The sequence below is a fragment of the Agelaius tricolor genome, unplaced genomic scaffold (assembly GCF_023055355.1).
Source record: "Agelaius tricolor isolate 1412-34295 unplaced genomic scaffold, bAgeTri1.0.p SCAF_19, whole genome shotgun sequence".
In the NCBI taxonomy this organism is placed as follows: domain Eukaryota; kingdom Metazoa; phylum Chordata; class Aves; order Passeriformes; family Icteridae; genus Agelaius; species Agelaius tricolor.
In genome coordinates, this window is record NW_027269279.1 from 7,353,353 (window position 1) to 7,373,355 (window position 20,003).

At 39.7% G+C, this 20,003-nt stretch overlaps 2 protein-coding genes across 7 annotated transcripts in view; both read right to left on the reverse strand.

The window, feature by feature from the left end:
• Positions 1–730: 730 nt before the first annotated feature.
• On the reverse strand, positions 731–15,366 carry LOC139598122 (putative short-chain dehydrogenase/reductase family 42E member 2). Of its 2 annotated transcripts, none has more exons than XM_071444095.1 (13): positions 13,747–15,366; positions 12,425–12,599; positions 10,090–10,319; positions 7,956–8,051; positions 7,125–7,185; positions 5,250–5,368; positions 4,820–4,895; positions 4,331–4,413; positions 3,680–3,817; positions 2,553–2,618; positions 1,704–1,767; positions 1,309–1,382; positions 731–1,106 (listed from the first exon to the last, which is right to left on the reverse strand). In XM_071444095.1, exons 3-13 carry the CDS (start codon positions 10,312–10,314, stop codon positions 903–905), a joined length of 1,206 nt encoding a protein of 401 aa, XP_071300196.1. In that variant the 5' UTR covers positions 10,315–10,319; positions 12,425–12,599; positions 13,747–15,366; the 3' UTR covers positions 731–902. The 2 variants fall into 2 exon arrangements, with proteins under 2 accessions (XP_071300196.1, XP_071300197.1); XM_071444096.1 differs by having other exon boundaries at positions 12,425–12,647.
• VWA3A (von Willebrand factor A domain containing 3A) overlaps positions 13,747–20,003 on the reverse strand; it is a 30,920-nt gene continuing 24,663 nt past the window's right edge. For 2 of the 5 annotated variants that reach the window (XM_071444092.1, XM_071444090.1), the window contains one exon: positions 18,367–19,448. In XM_071444092.1, the coding sequence (XP_071300193.1) occupies positions 19,436–19,448 (13 nt within the window). In that variant the 3' untranslated portion in view covers positions 18,367–19,435. The other 3 variants (XR_011681809.1, XM_071444089.1, XM_071444088.1) reach the window with 3 other exon arrangements.

Below are 20,003 nucleotides of genomic sequence, written 5' to 3' on the forward strand. Positions count from 1 at the left end.
CCCAAGAAGCAACTGATGTGAGACCTAAGAAAGGGGAAAAGAGAGAGGTTGGATTCTCACTCCTGCCTTGGTGCTTGGCTTCTCTGCTCACCCCAAAATGCAATTCCCTGAACACACAGTGTGTGCCAGCAGTGCTACAGGGTTGTGGAGAATGTGACTCCAGAGAGCAGTAACAGCTGGCTGAATTCCACCTTCCCACAAGCTCCTTAAAAATAGGAGGTTCAGTTATTTCGTTCAGTTATTATTTATTATTGCATTGAAAGGATATTATTTGATGTACAAACACACATAATGATATTTATTACATTTTTACAAAGCTTTAGAACAATACAACTATTTTACATAAATGTGATTTTTCACTCCTCTAATCACCTATTATTTATAAATATTTACTTTCCATATTTTTCCACTGTTTCCCAGGTCTCTGTAATTCCTCAGGCTAACTGACAGTAGCTGTAGCTTCATCAGAAGAGTTGTTTAGTCACACTTTTCTTCACTGGAGCTACGGGATTTGTTACAGCACTGGTGTCCTGTTGTCCAGTTCCTCTTCTTCCACCTTCTCACCCTCCTGAATTATCATTTTTAGAAAATGCTTCCCAGCATGAAACATCACTTAATGAAGGTCCATTAAAACTATTCCTGCACCCATTTGTGGTGACCTCCTTTGCTGTAACACTGTGTTGCTCTTGGGGAACATTTCCTGATACATCCTATGTTTTCACTTTTCTAGTTGTTTTTTGTTTGTTTTTTTTTTTTTTTTTTTTTTTAATGAGGTCAGAGAAGTGTCATCATAGTAATATGAATAACAAAGTCCAGAGTGGCTGAGGAATGTACCATGGCCAGATAATTAATACTCAGAAACAAAATGAAGTTTTCTGGAACAGGTGAGTAGTCATTTGATTTTAGAAGAAAGAAAGAATGACAAAACTTAACAAAATGCCAAAAACAAACACCATTTTAAGGAATGTGTGATCTTCTTGGCAGGTAGGTCTTGTTTTTAGGTAATGATCCACAGAATCAGCGAATGAGAATTTCTTTGGTTTGTAACCGAGCTGATTTCGTGCCTTGTCTATTCGGAAAGTGTGAGTTACGGTGACATTCCACACCTAAAAGCCAAAAGGACATTTATGGCAGAGACTTTAATATCCAGTTTTCTAGAACTTGGGTGAAAATATGTCAACAATGATATTACTATGGGAACAGAACAGAAAACAGAGCTGCAATGCAGACAATCCAAGGGGTGTATCATGTCCTTAATGAGAATTGGAGTCAGAAATATAAAAACATGATCTTTTTTTATATATTTACCTCATTCCTCGTCAAGAAAGGTGTAAAGCTAAAAACTGGCTTTAGTATCAGGTGCAAATATTCCATCACAGTGGCTGTGAAACAGAAATTACTTAATGAGACATCTGGTTAACAATAAACTGAGACAATGCTGATTTTATATATCCTGTAATTCCTACTGCCAGAAGGCACTGTTTAATTTATAAAGTACATTTTGAGTTTATGAATAGCCTTTAAACTTTATCTGCTATAAATAGTACCACATGGCACAAGTGACTATTCTCAATTAAAATCATGTTAATTTAAATAATTCCTGCAATTTGGGCCTCTGTGTTTTATAAAACCACTATGTATCTTCATAGGAATAAAAAAAATCAAACGACCCACAATAATTAAGAATATATTTTATTTTTTACCTGCTATATGAGCCAGGAGAACAGGAATATGTATCCAGGGTTTCCTGTAGCCTAATTTTTCAAACTAAAAAGGGTATAAAAACAAATTACAGAGAACTTATACCAAAGTGAGGGTGTCAATGAGGCATGAAAAAAAAAAAAAAAGAATGTTGACAAAACTTGTATCTAAACTTTTTTTTCCAGCTAGTGTTCATGTCAATACAGGTAGTAAGAAATGTAATTGAAGCCCACTACTCATTCTTTGGTGCCCACCTTCCACCCTTCATCTGCAATTGGACAGTAAAGGAGAGTAAAAGGCCATTTCCAGGGGGGAAGTGACCCAGACTGGAATACTGAACTACAGTTAAATACAGGCCCAAGTTTCTGCTGCAGTCATTTTCTGTGCTGGCATTGCAGGATGTAAACTTTGGCATGCTCCTAGAATCCCAGCCTGATAGTTCTGAAAATACAGTGTTGTACCTTTTTTAGCTTCTAAGATAAGATTCTGAATGGGCTTCCCCTCTGTGCCACAGCTGATGCCAGGACAAAGGGATAAGCAATGGTTGTAGGAGTCCTGCCAGATGCCAGTGGCAGACCTTGGGTTGGCTTCATGAAATGCTGTCCTGCAGCAGGTTCTGGACCTCCCAGCTAAATCCTCTCAAAGCAATAAGGCCAAACTCCACAGTTACAGGTATCCCAAACTTCCCTTAACACCAGTGGAACTTTGGGATATGCAGGGAAAACAGGACCGAGTTTAATGTTAAGTAATTCAGTAATTTCTGTGCACTGAATTCATTTAGTTGGTCTGGTGTGTCAGTCAGTGACAGGACTTGTGCCCATGTGGGAGCTGCAGGGCTGTGCAATACTTACCAAAGGCACAATCCACTCAGAGAAGATGACATTTTCACCATCATGGATGTAATAAGCCTGGCCACTCTGGTAAAGGAGCAGAGAAAAACCAGTGACAAAACTGTGCACAGGATGGCATTTTCTGTCTGTCTCATACCTACCTACCTGTCATGATTTTGTGAGCAGCACATCAGCATGCATAAGGTGAATGTACAGAGATGAAGCTGCCTTCACTGGGCTTCACTGAGGTACCCCCAGTGGTGGTAGGGCTCCTGGTGATTAACCATTGTCTAGTGTAGACCAGAGCTCATTTTCCCCATGTAGTTGGAGCATTGTGTTCTTCATGCTGTGCTGGGCACAGAATGACCTTTGTGAGTCCAGTGGAAGGGGCAGCACTGATGGCATTTAACAAACACAGCTCTGAGGCTGAGTTCCAGCTGTGCTCTGGGTGAGGAGTCTGCCCAGCTCTGAGCACCTGAGCACCCAGGCAAACCTGGGACTCTGGGCATGGCATCAATCCAAAACAGCTGTGTGGCTTCCAAGTGCTGAACTGATTGAGAACACATGGGGAGGTGTTCACCTGTGTCAGTGCCTGTTCCTACCAATCTAAATGAATCTGGGACCTTCAGGAACTGGGAATGAAGCAGCTGCTGCAATGATGTCAGTCCTGTAATGCTTCATGGTCCTCAGACTGGTGTTGCAATTGTGACCAGTAGAACAAAAAGAAAAACTTTCAAAAATTGTCCATTAATTTTGTACATCTGTTTTTGGAATTTTCAGCTCTGAAAATTCAACTGGAATGCCTCAGGATTGTTGCTCTAAATTTTATGCATCTAGATCAGAACCTATTTTCAAGAGAATAACAGGATATATAGATTTGTGTAATGGTGAATGAATGGTATATTAAGCTAGTTAAAAATACAGTTTTCCCCAGTAACCTAGGAAATTATGTCTTTTCAAACCAAACAAAAACATCATCAAAATATGAGCAAAATGTATTTGCATTTGCACTGTCTATGTGCTTGTGGAGCTACACACCATTTTAGAGATTTTAGCATATGACTTTTTGGACACTCTTTGATCTCAAAACATCAAAAATTAAACCTGTTTGAGAACTCAGGCTAGTGGTGTATATATTGTTTACTTACAGCTACATAGCCCTTCTCAGAGGTGAGAGCCTCAGCAGCCAGTAAATGAGCTTGCACCAGATTTCCTATGTGAACCCAGTTCATCTGAACCTTGTGATTCCCAAACTTGAAGTTAAAAAGTCTCCGCTGGATGTTTATCTGTAGAAACAGAAAACATGAGATAACTACATTATTCCTTTATTATGCACTATAGTATGATTTTGTCTCAACCCAAATACTTGGAATTTGCTGTATTTGTGTACAATTACAGCACAAGAAACCTGTCACAAGAAAAAACCCAGCTAGTGGGTGGTTCTGGAAATCAAAGATGGTTGCACTGATAGGCAGTGGCAAAATATAGTGACATTATATTTTTTGGCAGAAACTAAAGTGCATATTTAAAAGACAATTTCCATTATATGATAGGGATGCAAACCTAGTTCTTTTACCATGGCATTTCAGCCCTCCACTTTTCCTTTTCACTGAGAAGCCCAGCTTGGTCCTGGCCTGCAGTGTTGGTTTCCTGCTATTTGTTACCCTGCACCACATCACCTATCCCCAAGCTTTCACCACATTCCTGCAGGAATGGTGCTGCAATCAAGGTACTACCACTTGTGTTATGCCCTTACAACTACTTGTGGTGTCCTCCAGAGTTGAGTACAAGACACATACAGCTACTCGAGGCAGGTGCCGCTGCTCTTCTGGTCCGTAGATGCCCGGCGGGCGAAGCACACACGTGTGGAGCTTGTCCCCTCCTTGGAGAGAGAGCACAGGTGACTGTCAGACAGCTGTGGGAGCAGCAAAGGGCTCACACATCCTGGCTGAATTTTACACTGGCAAAATTAAGGCTCATTTTGACCATTCTGAGCGGTTCGGCTTCCCAGGAACTTGATTTCATTTCTGTGTGAAGTTGAATTCAGTAGCTGTGACACACCTGAGCTTAGCAGCTGGAAAACCTTCTTGGAATTCCAAGAAGAACCCATTGGACAGTGCTTACAAATTGGTATTATCAGAACAGCTAATTATCCACTGAAGAAAGGAATAGAAACAAATAAATCCTTATTTCAGTTAAAGTTTATTATTGATAAGTGAACAACCAAAGAAAGGAATGCCCATTAACACTCCTAAATGATAGAAAAGCCCCAAATGCTTTATATGTACCTTTGAGTAAAGTTCCATTAGCAGCAAGAACCATCTGGTCTGCAATTGCCTTGGTTCTGGAATAATGATTAAATTGCTATAAGGAAGCAGAGTAAGATAATTACTGAATCTGTAAAGGCAAACTTATTGTTTATGACTGACAACATTTCAATCTAGCCAGCTCACAGATATCAGCTGGGCAAAACAAAACTAGAAATAGTAAGATTTAGTAAATATATAGTTTGTTTATGACAATAAAAAGACTGACACTTTAGTGGCAAAAGTTTAGCTTCAGAGTGAATTTAAGTCCATTCATATTTACTTAACTCACTTTTTGTGCTGAATGTACTGAGAACATCCACAGTGAAACAGCTTCTGCTATGAGAACAGCCTTTACACAATCTACCCTTTGGAGCACAGGAAATGCCACACCATCCCATGGACAAAATACCTTTTCCAGTGGAAAATATGGTACAGTTTCTTCATCTCCTTCTTCAATAGGATTCCCTCCAAACACCACATTCACTGTACTGGTATATATCAGTCTAGGGATATTTCTTTGTTTGCAGACTACAGTGATACACAAAATAAATTATTTTAAAACAAAAATAAAGAGTGAGAAATAGCTGAACTGGCAGATTTTATTTTTGAAAACAAACATTACAATTATAGAAAAAAAGGAAATACTTTAATTTTAATGTTACCTTATCATTTAATATAATATTATCTTCTATTCAGCTGGAATTTTTCATTGAATATGTGAATATTACACATTGTGGTCACCAAATGTTTCATGATGAGGTACCTGTAACTATCACATTGCAGTCACTGGGTAGAGGAATTATCTTGGTGGAGGAAAAATTCCTCCTTGAGAAACCTCTCTTAAAATATATTCATTTTCCAAACTGAATACAAAGGAGATGAGTAAGAGCATTTGTTGTGGTCCAGCCCTTGGGGCAGCGTGGGGAGCAGCCACCCCAAGGCCACTGGGTTACCCCTGTTCCATGAGCTGCCTCTTGCACCCCACTTTGATGGAACATGAAATCACACAGGAGCACAGCCAGCTCTGCCCACAAGCCACAAAACTGCCTTTGTCTCAGTCTGTTCATCAGTGACAAATGGTGTGTTAACAGGAAAAAACACTCTGCTAGTGTATAATCAGTCCTGCCCTAAGTACAAAGGAAATTAATGTTATTTGCAAAACAAAGACTTAATTATGGATTCCAGTCCTGTGTAGCCAAGATATTGTAGCTAAATTCTGCTGCATATCTGTCAGTGCAAACTTGAATAATGTAAATTTCCTTTTCATATAACAATATTCCTAAAATTGAAGAGAATTAAAGTGCAAACTCAGGAGTTTTTAGGATCTACAGAGCAGTCTGTCCTGCTGGTTCATTGGCTCATTTTGAAAATAATGTATGTTAATTATTGTTGTAAATATTTGGGAAAAAATACAATAATAAGGTGTATTATTGAAATGTAGATGAGCAGGTTCATGCTCCTCCCAGTGCCTTGGTCTGCTGGGAGCCTATGGAAATTTGACATGACCTGTCTGTGGGTTTGGAGCTTGGGCAAGGAAGAAGGCAACGTGTGGCAACTCTTCCTTCTAACTTGTTTAGAGTTTTACTTGCCTACTATTCAATTTCTGCATTTTTTCAGTAATAACAGACAGGCAGCATGAAAATGAGTCTGGATAAAACTGATTTTGCCATTTTGCAGCCTTTTTTTCCCCCCACTTAGTTTTTGAGGGAAAAACAAAGAGAAGGCAACTTTGGTGTTTGCAGTACACTTGGAAAATGTTCTTCTGGAATAGAATATACTGAAAGAGATCTACTGGCATCTTCCAGAGACAGTAGTTAAGAATCTGTGTGTAATAAAAAGGGATCACAGTAAGCAGAAAGAATGGAAGGTTTTCTGTATTAATGTGATGAAATAATAGCTAAATATACCTACACATCTGTGGTGCCTGTTACCAAATGTTTATGGCACAACAAACAGTACAACAGCTCTCATGTTGTTTCTATGAGGAAAGAGGATAACACTTCTCCATTACATAAAGGCAAAAATAACCAGTACATGGAGGAGAGCTTTAGTTGGACTGCCAGGGAATGAAGTCCAGGTTGAAAACCTATCCCCAGTTCAAACCAGTGGCAAATCTATCTGCCAGCTTCAATGGGACCTGCACACTCAGGTTGACATCATACTCTGACAGGAGGCAGAGAAAAACCTCATTTTACTGCCTGATCTCCACAGGAAACATCCAGTTAGAAAGTTTTTAAATTCATGATTTGGATCAGATGCAGAGAAAGAAAATCTAGGTACCTACCATCAATTATTATTTTTGTGCCTCCAACATTTATGGATTCAATCTGATCTTTCTTTTGAAGCTAGAAATAGAATTTGCACAAGATTGAATTAATCAAACAAGTCACATTTACAATATGATGGTTACAACTGCCAGATCTAGAATAGCTGAGGGCTTTTTGTGATACATGGTACAGTTCTGTCTGACACACAGTGATTTCTGACAGTTCTCATTTTTGTTGTCTTGTTCAGTGTATGAGCAAAGAAAGCTGAAAAATGAAAGATAAAATGCATCTAAAAGGAAATAATAATACTTCAATATTTTGTCACACTCCAGACAATCCATGATATAGAAACAAGAATTACGGGCAGGGGTGATGCTCCCTGAAAGCTTTCACAAGTTCTTGTTCCATGGCAATCTGTCCTGTTCCTAGAAATAAATTAGTAGGTTCATGATTTTTTTGATAACACCTTCTGTGACTATCACTGTAATTCAGCATAACATATTGATTGTGGTCTGTTTCCTCATGACTGAATTCACAAGAAGAAAATGCATCAGTTTTGGTTTTAGAGCAAGGCTGTCACTCTTCTTCAGATCAGAGAAAAAAGCTACACCTTCTTATCCAAGACCTTAAAACTATGATCTCGTTTTTCTAGAATATTTTGTAGTACATTACTTTCACACTTTGACTTTATTATTTAAGGAATACCTCCCTTATTTCCTGTATGGATGACTCAGTCTTTATAACAACTTCTGACGTAAATATTGTACAATGACATTCTTTGTTATGTGCAGACAGTGTTTTTCTTTCTCAAAAATAACCAAAGAAAACTTAAGGAAAATGGTACTTGCTTGTTCCAATCCTGACATCCCACATGCAGCTACATGGAAAACACAGTCAACCCCTTCACATGCTTTGAACACTGCTTCATAATCCCTCACATCACCCTGTAAAACAAGAAAAGAATGGATTTTTACAGGTAGAGATCCCTACATTCTCTATAGAACTCTATTAACCATGGCTAGTATGGAACATCTAAAGGTATTCTGGTCTGTTTTTCACAGACAAATAAAATATTATGAACAGGCAGAAAAAGCAATGACTAAGAATTTTGCCAGTATTTTGTTGCAAAACAAAGATGACTCTTGTTGGCTTCAATTATAATGCGTATTTTCACACTTAGTCCTGCAGCCTCCAGGCTGGCAAAACTTGTTTGACTTGAATAGGAGCAGCAAGTGCTCAAGGGCTGGAGAATCCAGCCCCAGGGACAATAAATCACAGCAGGAAGGGCTCAGCTGTTTGCCTTGGAATCACCAAATATTTCAAAATATTAGGTATTATATTATTTCCTGCAATTAAATTGATAGAATAATGTAGAATAATTGATAGAATAATATTAAGAGCTAAACTAACCAGTCTTTAACTCTCAACTTTTTTTCTCCTAAGGTTGCCAAAGTATTTCACAAATACAGCTGACTTACCCCTCCCACCCTCAATGCAATGTACAGGAGCTAACCAGTGTAAACAATATTAGCCATCTCCAAATCACTGCTCAAGGCTCAAACTCTGAAGTCACTTATTAATTCATTTTCTGGGACTCCATAGTTCCATTTTCCAGGTAACTCTCCTACACTTTGTAATATTTATCTTTCTAAATTGATTTATTTAAAAAACTCTGTTCTAGAAGATAATTTGTGAGATTTTGAGTCCCCTTTAGAAGATGTAAATTGCCATCAGTCCACAAACTTAAATCAAATTATGTAGACTTATAGCATTAACAGATCAAGCTTATGGTGTTTGAATGGTTCCTCAATAATACTTTATCACTCTTCCATATTCTGTAGAAGTTGTTTATGAAATTGAACATAAAAACATCTTGGGTCAGACAAGATCTGTGTGGCCTGGTATTCTGCTCTCCCCAGAATCATCCATCCCCCTCTGCCTCCCCTCCACCTGCCCCAGAGGGTGATGTGGCCCAGAGGAGGGAACCTGGCATCACAACGTCAGCCTGCAGGACCAAGGTCCTGTCATCCCTTCCAGCTTTGCCATCAACTTCCCAGCAGCTCTAGCAGGGCTGGCAAATGCTCTTACAGTAAATGCTCAGGAAAGATCAGCTGAGCAATACCCTGGGTTTAGCCAGAATTTGTGAGACATGACAGGAGCACTCAGAAAGTGCCCTGAGAGCCCAAAGCTGAGCACCTGGAGCAGCTGTGAGGGGAACTGGGGAATGTGTCCTCCACACACAGCAGTGAGCTGTCAGGTCCTGGAGACCTCTTGTGTTCCCCCTTTTCTCAGACACAGTAATGCCTTGAATTGTTCAAAACCAAAAAGAATCAGTGCTCATAAATGGGTGCTGCAGGAAGAGCGTGAACAGGGCAAGCAAATGTGGGGCTTTCCCCTGAGTGCTCTTCTACTCTTGAAGCATTTTCATTCAGAAAATTTCTTGAGCCTAATTTAATTTATCTATTCAGCAGTTTCCAATGGAGGTAAATTTTTCTTGAGGCTTTGTACATGCCTTGTACCCACTGATGGCCTTTCCTTCTTGTACTGGGACAGTGGATGATGCCACTCACAGCCTGTAGAGCTCTCCCACTCCTAAGTCACCTCTTTCCCAGCCTGGAAATCCCAGAAATCCCACCTTCCTCAATCATTCTCTGCATGGCAGTCGTTTGGCATTTGTGATCCCTGTTATTGCCCTGTCTTGGCTCTCACCTCTTTACTTGAAATAATTCCCCTGAGCAGGAACCTTTGTCCCTTCATTGTTCAGTTTCCCTGGTGCTGACTGGCACCTCCCAGCAGAGCATCACTGGTGACACTGGAGACACTGGGACCCTGTTTGCCATCCCTTAATCAGGTACTTATGCATGCAAGGACCTTTTAACACAGCTTCTTCTTGTCCTGAAAGGCTTTTCCATAAATGTTTTAATCAAAGGTCCTTAAGAGGAAGCCTTGGTAATGAGCATTAGACATGGAACTCCAACACACCTTGAAGAAATCCGCTCCGCGTGGGATTTCCCATTTGGGTTTGCGAAGATCAAAGAGCACAACAGCAATTCCTGAGCTGACAAGGGCACATCCCAGATTGTATCCCAGGTAGCCTCCACCTCCTGTCACCAGTGTCCTGCCTCTCCTGGGAGCCAGCAGCCCAGCAGGCTCCGTCCCTTGGCTCTCACAGGCTGCGCTGAGCTCTTCCGTGGATCCCTCTGGCATCACGACTGCAACAGAAAAGGTCTCTTGAAAATTCCTGCATAATGCTTTGAGGTCTGGGTAATTTCAATGACTTTCACATTACAATGCTTCCATACTGGTTTTATTATCTTAGTATGTTTAAAATGTATAAATTCATCATTTTGGTGATGGGTTTTCTGTGCATAATGTTTAATGAGTCTGAATACTTTCATATTCCAAGACTGAGTCTTTTCCTCATATCCCTAAATTTCATTTATATAGAAATGAAATTACAGGATTTTAGAGCCATTATAATTACCTAACCTTTACAGCTATGATGGCATTTTTTAATACTTGGTTTAATCAAACATTTTATCCTTGAAAGCTCATTAACTTCTGATATATTAATATCAAATTTATGTTATCCTACTAGTCAGGAAAATAAACCAAGACTTTAGATGAGGAATATGAGAAAGGATTCATTCTAGTTTTAAAATCAACTTTATTTCACATTTGGGTCTTTAGCAATGATAAAAATTTGTTACTGTTCTAAGCTTTTCTGGTTATACATTAAATATATTTAGTTTTCTGTCCAGTTCTCACTAACTTTTGACCATATTGTTCTCAGTAGGGCATTCATAGACAGCTAAACCAACAAGGGGCAGAAGAGATAAACCATCTGCCCTGTGGGTTCATCCAGCTTGGAAAACTGATTAGAATATCATTCTAGGATAACAACTGCATGGGAGTTACCCAGCTGTACACCTTGTTCTGTATTGCAAATTAGTTTTATTCAACATTGATCACTTGTCCACAAAATTTAATTTTCCCACACAGAGAGCCCCTGTTGTCCTGATTCCATGCTTGGCCTTTGCCCACTGGGATCTAGACTCTTACAGCCCCAAACAAAAATCCAGAAGAAATCTGCAATCATTCATGTCACCATAAAGTGGGAGCCCAGCTGGGTGCCTGCAGCCTAGTACAGGAATAGGGACCCAATCTCTGCAGATGATTTTGGTTTTCTCATAGTTGGACAGCTCCTCAATGAGAGGAGCCTCACAGTTAAGTACAGTTTGCTCTCAGCCATTTACACCAGGCTTCAGCAGAGCCCAGGCAGAAATGGGGCAGGGCTGGGAGCTGGCAGCTCTGTCACCCCAGGGTGACAAAAAAATTCTAGAAAAGTAACACAAAATTCAGCCACAGCACACAAAATTATGGATTATTTTAGCCATTGCTTACTCAGTATTTTATAATTTTGTTTGTGATATTCTCCTTATTTTATATGTTGGGTTTTAGATTTCAGACACAGAAAAGGACCATATTCTCCATGCTGTTACATGGTTTTAACACCAATGTCAGCTGACTCAATTCAGTAAACTGAGTGGCATAACAGTGCAAAACACAAGCTCCTTATGTTGAAAAACATCCTAACAATTCAAAAATGAAAAATAATCCATGTTTCCAAACAAAATTTAAATTACAACTAACGCAATAGAACTAAAACAAGTATGCTGTCCTGTTCAAGCAAGGAAATACAAATTTGTATCTCTAGAGTATGCTCTGCAGGAGTCTTAAGCAACATAAAATTCTTTTGCCTTCTCTTCCGAGAAAAAAACATCTTTTTATACACTGTGAGGAGAGGTAAAGTCAAGCTTATCACATATATTACAAAAAGACATTTGAGAAATGGTATATATTTGAGTACTTGTCATTAATGTGTATATATATATAAATATCAAGAGATATCTTAAGGATATCACCTTAAGGTTTTAGTAAGCTGGAGGTTGCATAAAAAAGTTTAAAGTTTTCTAGAAATCTCTTTCTTAAAAAGCACTAATAGCATTAGAATATTAATCTGCTTCATGGATTTAGAAAATTGCTTTCAAATTTTGAACATAAGCAATTTTGTTTTTGAAAATGCATCTTTTCAGAATCAGTAACTTTCTTTTTTCTTTAAATTTATAGGAGCTATTCTTATTTATTAATGTATTCTGCATGATGAGCATTGTCAATCTCATGCAGCACATGCAGTGTGAGTTGCTCTTAGCTCCCCTCCTGTCATTTCAAATATCAGAAATGTTCGAATTACTTCCCATAAAAAGTTAAAGTCAAACCCATCAGGTTTTAAAACAGCTGAAGAAGCAGTCAGTACCCTTGGTAGAATCCTGCTGTCAGTGTCTCCCAGGCCTTCCTGTCCAGGTAGGAGGGTGAGATGTCTGTGCTGGACAATTCGTGACTCAAGGGCATCAGGTGCTCTCAGGCTCTCAGAGCAGTTCAGGTGTGCTCAGGCCTTTTGCTGTTCCTGCTCCTTTGTAGCTGCTGCTTGGCTGGGAGCCAGAGAAGGGCAGGGCTTAATTGGTACATAATTTACGTTCCTTTTCAGGAAGAAAAATTAAAAATTCTCCACATCAGACCCTTCTTAACAGGATGGTAGCTCTCACTTACCTGGTAAAAGTACAAGACACTACACAACACAGAAAAACCACTGGCACCATCATTCTGTAGATAAACTACTGGAGAAGGGACAAAAATCCTCTTTGGCAGTGCTACTCAGAACTTTCATCCTGACTTTTATATCTCCATCCCCAACCCAATTCTGTATTTGCAGAGAGGCTTAACTGTAGGCACATGGGTTGTACCTGGCTTCCAGGATGAATATGAAGGTAATAAACTACCTTGTGCATAACAGAACAGGAAAAGGTGATGTACTGTTAAATCATGCATTTTAAATGAATGATGAATTAATGAAATTATTAATAATTATATATGTCCTCTGTCCTAAGATTTTAAAGCACTTTAAAAAGATTTGCTTTTGCGAGTTAAACAATGAGAAATCAAAGCCAACATTTTTAAATGGGTGTGTCTAAAATTAGATCTCAAAACAGTAGTTAAGATGCTAAAGAAACACTCCCACATCTAAATATAAATTACTACAATTTTCAATGTTTGCATGTTAGAAATTTCTCAAGTTCACAGGTAACCAGTTGCAATTTAAATGTAATTTAATTTAATGTTCATGTGCTGACAAGAACTCAAACTGACACCAAGGCAAATGTATTTTGACATACTGTGTATGCTCTGAAGTCCCTATTGTTGGCATTAGAACCAGAATATGGAACCTGTCAAATGAATCTGCACTTCTTGGATTGCTGAGTGAGTGACAAGCTCAGCTCACAGGAAAATCCCCAAGAACACCAAACTGTCTGTTTTGAGCTGTCCACAGCCCTGACAGCTTTGACCATTTAATGCAAGGAATAAAGTGTCCATTCTACCCCTGAACTATCCCAGAACTCCTTCACAAGTCAAGGCAGCCTGTCAGCTTATCCAAAGGATATCAATCCCTCACTCTTCAGTGAAATTTAACAAAGAACATTTTAACTTGGCCTTGATTTCCATCTTGGCAAGAAGGGGACACCTCAGAGGAGTTTTCAGAACTGGTATTTTGTACCTGTCCTGTTATGTTTATTTTCTTACCTTCAGTAAAGAAGAATGGTCATATTTTATTCAATGCATCCTGCTAAGTATTTCTGCAAGAAACAGAAGCTAAAGTTACCAGGAGAAAAGCTGCTGCATTAAGATTGGAGCTTGCTTTTGGTCTTGAATCACAACTCTATCCTGCCTTTTTCTACTTTTTCTCCTATGATCATTCATAGTTCATGTGGGCACATAGAAACAAACAAAGCATCCAGCACTTATAGCAGATGACTGTAAAATACAACAGGAAGGTGTCAGGGAGTTTGTCCATTTATTTACATGGAGGAGGTCCACATTTCTGAAATGTTGTTTGGTTATCAAAATGTTACTCACATCCAGACTGTAAAGTGATGTTGAAATGTAATTGCAGTGTTTCATAGAGGAACCCAGGGTGCTTACACAAGTTCATTTCAAGTCACATGCTGCCAGAGCCAAGGCTGAATTGAGTAAGGAGCATTTGGCATAAGACAGACAAGACAATCTCTGTCCCCAGCATGCAAAGCTGGTCCCTGTGCTGGCTCTGAGCACTGCTGGGTACTGGACCCCAGAAGGGCTCAAACCATGGCCCAGAATGCAGATTGTGAGACCAGGTCTGTGCCCTGGGCACTGTGAATTCACAGCTCTGCACTCCCAGCCCACAGAACAGGAGCTGTGCTCCAGCTGTGGGGTAACCTCAAGAATGGTTTTCAAGTGTGGAGGATCCTGTGCAGAAAGGAGCCTTTAACAGAGTAACCAGAGCATGAGGAGCTCAGCAGAGGCATGAGTGAAGATGACAGTGGATATTTGGTGTGAGTCACAGGCAGGATGGGATGTTCTGGAGTGCCCAAGGGCAGAGGAATAGCAGACAATCAGAAGAGACTAAGCTCTCTCTTCAACCTACGCAAGGACAGGGTTTTGCTGAAATCCCTGCCATACAAAAGATGCCCTCTCTTCAGCTGACTTACTAAAAATTTCTGCATCTGAGCCCTAAATGAGTAGAGTTGTCCAAGCTTGCTGTGTTTGAGCTCCTGCTGGTGCAGTTGCTCACATGCAGATGCCCCTCAGAGGTGCTGCCCCAGCCTGTGACCTCAGAGTGCTGGGACTCGTCTGGACAGTGCTGAGTCCCTCTGAGCCCCAGAGAAGTCTGGGCAGAGCTCCTGAGGGTGTGAGTACTTTTGACTAAGGGAACTTATCTCTTTGTGACTACAAAAACAACCACCCTCATAACAAGGATGTCTAAAACAGCAGAGAGCTGAGAGAAGGGAAGTGACAACAGTAAGATCTTCACCCTTTATGTGAGAGAGAACAGAAAATGTTGAAAAACATTTAAATCAGGTCTTGCAATGTTAATGGAAGAGAAAAAGACTAGAGCTCTCCTCTAATTATGTCTAGCTGTGCTTAGAATTTTTAGTCAAAAAGATTAATCATGGGATCTGAATTTGGGAAAGGAAACTTCAGAATATTTTTCATATAACCAAATGCTAAACATTGGTACATATCAAACATTTCTAAGGCATGAAGTCATCCTTAAGAAAGTTTACCAACACAATATTGGTACAACAACAACAAATGCAATCTAAGACCCAAACTGTTATGGTAACACAACATTCTTCACATTCCTTGCTTAGTTAGAGGAGTAAGACACAGAGGCAAAGCAACTCACCCATGCCATGCTCCAAGTCCAGGCCAGAAGGGAAAGGAAGATGCAGATCCTTATTCCTTGCTGCAAAGAGATCAGGTTCTTCTTAAATCCCTCCATTCTTCATTAACATACATAAATATTCTCACCCTATCCTTCCTTTTTCCTGTTTCTTTGTGTATTTGTGTTACAGTTCTGCATATTTCACTGTTTCCTCATGCAAGGAATAAAGCACACATAAATACAGCCTTGGAATGTGCCCCATAAAATGCTTTTCAAATGACTTTGCTCTCATTTCCTTTGCATTCGTGGTTACTTTGCATGTTACACAGATTGATTTACAGGTCAAATGAAATGATAACTCTGAGCCTGCATTGCCAAGGCAGGATGGAATTACAGGAAGAAACAAAGCAACATCTCACAGCAGCAACCAACATCCCTGCCTTTGGGTCTTGGTAAAGAAGAGGACAGTTTATGCAGTATTTGAAGGGAAGGAATACAAATGCATCATAAATAAAAATACTGCACTATATTGTACTGAATAAAGGCACATTTCTATACAATTAGCTTGGCTTGCTACACATGGGAATCACAGAGACAACAAAAGTGTCACACAAACTATACAAATGCATGTTTGAAAGAAATTCTAACACCAATTCCAACAGGTTTGCTAGTTTTTACTCCATTTAGAAAAGCCTTGGTACCACCTTAGGAGTGGCCACTGTGACAGAGCAGCCCATGTCACTGAAAGGAGATAAACTTGTGGCTTACAAGGTCTGCCTAAGCTACTTATCAAATTCTGGGTAGAATTAAAGATTCTAACTGATGAACTCTCACATGATATGAGTCAGAGATTATCAGACTCTTTATAAATTACTTCTGCCAGCACATTCACTATCTCAAACCTAAATTATCATTATTGTAATAGAGACAGGGAAGAAAAAGGTTATTTTCTGATGCTGGCAAATTTCTGGAATTGCATTTTCCCCTCTTCCTCTCTCTTCCTATTACTTATTTATTTATTTAATCAGCAAGCAAATATCTCCTAAGCATCTGTCTGAGATGGTTTCACAAAGGACCAAAGTTCAATGGAATGAAATATACATCTGATATACATCTGATTTAGATGCATTAAAGTGATTCCATGAAAATTCCAGTAACTTAGTTGTATTAACACATTTGGGTGCTTAAGTTCTTGGAAGTTTGTAGTTACAAATCTAGATAAATGCTGACAGTAGCAACATGCTTATAAGGCACAGAGAAATTCTTACTGAACAGAATTCTGAAGGACACAACACACAGAGCCATTTCCTTGCTTTGAAGCATCATGAACTGCTGGGGATGACTCAAATTCAGGCATATTTGGATGGAGGAATTTGTCACTATGCCAGGCTGTCCCACTCCTCACCTGAAGCAGCTGTGGCTGAACCATGCACAAAGGAGTTCCTGAACTGCCAGTCCTTGCTCAGGGTTATGAACATCTGCACCAGTCAGACCTAGCTCAGCAGCTGGAAACTGGAAATGTGGCAGCCCACGAGCTGCTCCACCCAGAAGTTCCCAACTGCTGCTGTGAAAGCAGCACTCTCCTGAAGGGGGCTGCACACACACTGGAGGTAGCAGCTGGTTCAGCCGTTTGTCTTGAATTCATTGCTCACAAATCAGCATGTTCAGTGACTCACAGCAATGACATGACCTGCAAACTAGCTGGCAGGAAAATATGCATTTGGTCAATTATAAAAGTCCTCTTTTATTATGTCTTGAATACATCAGGCCGCATTCCAGCAAGCACAGAGCAGGAAAGCAAACGACACAGAGCTGACAGAGCCACACTGCAGTCACTGACTGTTACTCAGGTCAGCCCCAGTGAGGAATCTCCTGAAAATGCCCTCCTGGCTGAGCAGGCAGGATGGGAGTTTCCAGGCAGGCAGCAAGGAGATGGAATCTGTGTTTTAAAGGAAGGAGCTGCTCTGAGGAGGTAGCAGGGCTTGACCAGCCTGTGAGCCCACAAGGCTTTGGCTGCACAGGCTGAACACACAAAAGAAGAGGACTTGGATGGGGTGTGATGGCTCAGTTCTGTCATCCCTGGCTATTTTACAGCTTCTTTGCTTACACAGATTCTAACAACAACATTTGCTCCTTACTTTTCATTGCATTTTCTTGAACAGGAGGCTTAGAAGCCCTTGGCTCCCAGCCCCAGCAAGGAGAAGCTCCTGAGTTCCCAGCACGTGCTTGGAGTGTGAGCTCATGCTCAGGAGAAGCAGAGAAAGGAGCTGTGCTCTGCCCAGAACAAACAACCAGCCCAACCAAGCCAAACAGCTCAGTGATGAGTATTAAAGGAGGCTGCCCCAAACTGGGGTTACAGATCCATTGACAATCTGCCAGTGGAGACACAGTGCAAATGCAATTATTTGAGAGAGTAAAACCTCTGAACACCAAATATTGTATGGGGGGAAGGCTCTAAAGGAGAGCTTTGACAATTGCAGTCCAACACAACAGACAAATATTCTGATGCTTATCCACATTTGCAAAATCCAACATGTTCTTACTTTGCAAAGAGCCTCTGATACCATTTAGCACATCTGCAGAAGTGTGTTTCCTTTTAAGTTTTTTTAAAGTACTTTTATAGGAATATAAGACTATGCTACAGAACTGTGACATTTCTTAAATCCTCCAAGAAACAAATAAGAAACCCTTTTTGGCAATAAAGAAAGCTCATCCTTTCTACCTGGATTTACTGTTCTAACATCTCTGTTAGTAGAAATCCTCATTTTATCAGTGATCATCATCTATACCCCAAACAGAAATGTAACCAATCCTATAATTTACAATTTACATTTTTCACATCAAATCATCTCAGCAGTTACACACATCCACAAATAAAAGCACAGAAAGTGATGCACAGCACAAAGCATCAGTTGAACTGCAGCATTCTAGGAAAGGCTGGCACTAACATGGAAGGCAGGAGTCACCTGGTTCAGAGCATAAAACACTAAATAGATACATTTATGAGAGAAGAAAGTTTTAATTCTTTATAGAGACAAAAGAGATAAAGGGACAGAAAAGACACAATCTCCCATATCACAGCATATCCAGTGTCACACTAGAAAAGCAAATGACTCCTGAATAAATGCAGATCAAGTATCTTAATTCTGAAGTATGACTCCATTTTTATTATATTGCATATATGAAACAGCTGAGATGAATTTCTAACCCTCTGAAAGACAACAGTGAACATCTACAAAATACTAGTGAGCTGTACTAGTCACTACAGAAATCAGTAAAAAACAAGTATATTTCACTAATCAGCTGATACTGGCAAACATATTTTTAGTCTTTCTAGACAGGAAATAGATAAGAACAGAATTGCTCAAAAGATAGGCAGTGTCTGGTTAGGAAAACACAACCAGGCTACATCAGCAACAGGGAATGACTTTCTTCATGTCTCATCATTTCTGAATCATCAGCTCTAAATTCTTCTTTACTGCCAACACAAAAAGCAAAGAGTCAAAATAATTATTAGCAAAACTTCTCTGTGTAAAAACATGAATTACAAGTTTTGTTTTCTGCACTAAGGTTATTTCTTGGATTTTCTATGCAAAACTGGCATAAAGAATTCTCTTCCTGACATCACAGCCATCTGTCCCATCTGTTAGGGATAATAAGCACCAGAAAAAGAATTCTCAAACCAGCAGACAAAAAAGGCAATTTAGACATACCAGCAACTAATTGAAGAAATTATTGATACAACCCAGTAAAAGAGAACCAAAAGTAGTGATCCTGTATCACTACTGATACATACACTTTAAAAATTTCTATTAGCTGTATTGAAAACTATCCTCTACTTATATTTAAACTTTGTAGAGTTCAGGACTTGATTTATTTTGAATCCTGCAAAATCTGGAAGTGGAGTGAGTGCAGCTCTTATCTGCAACTTCTTGTCTTGCTGGCAGTTGTGACAACAAATTAAAAAAATCATCTTTCTTTGTGCTTGAAGCTGAAAGGAGTGAAGACACTTTGAAAAGAAGCAGGTGAATGGTATCATTCCAAACCTCTTCAGGATCTTCTCTTCATCTAAAATTTAATCCTACAAGTGAAGCACATGAATACTTTTAAAAATACAACTCAAAATATATAAAATGCATGGGCTCCAGCTCACCATTGACAAAACAGCAATGGAAAACCAACACAACTGAAACTAAAAGTAATAAAGTTTCCTTACTTACAAGTTTTATTTGGGCTACAGTGCTATGCCCTTTCTGGAGAATTTTAACAGCAACACCTTCCTACACACTTCACCAGCAATGCAGTTTTCCTCAGAATGCTGAGATACAGAGACAGCTGTGGAACACCAGCCTTATCTCTGCGTGCCTGTAACACCTTCCTTGCTGCTGCAGGATGGTTTTATATCTGCTCCCTCTCTGAGCATCTCTGGGGAGTGATCAGCCCTTAAATGCTGAGTTCTGCAGACCCTGACACACTCACAGACACCCACTCTTGCACACCAGGCTCCAGGTTCCACTCTCCATGAACCAGGCATTCTTAGCCAGCAGGTCAGACTGGATTTTTTTTATTCCTATTTGAATGACTGGGCAATGTTTTTGAACCAAAATACAAACTACAGGCATAGAAACAAGGATTT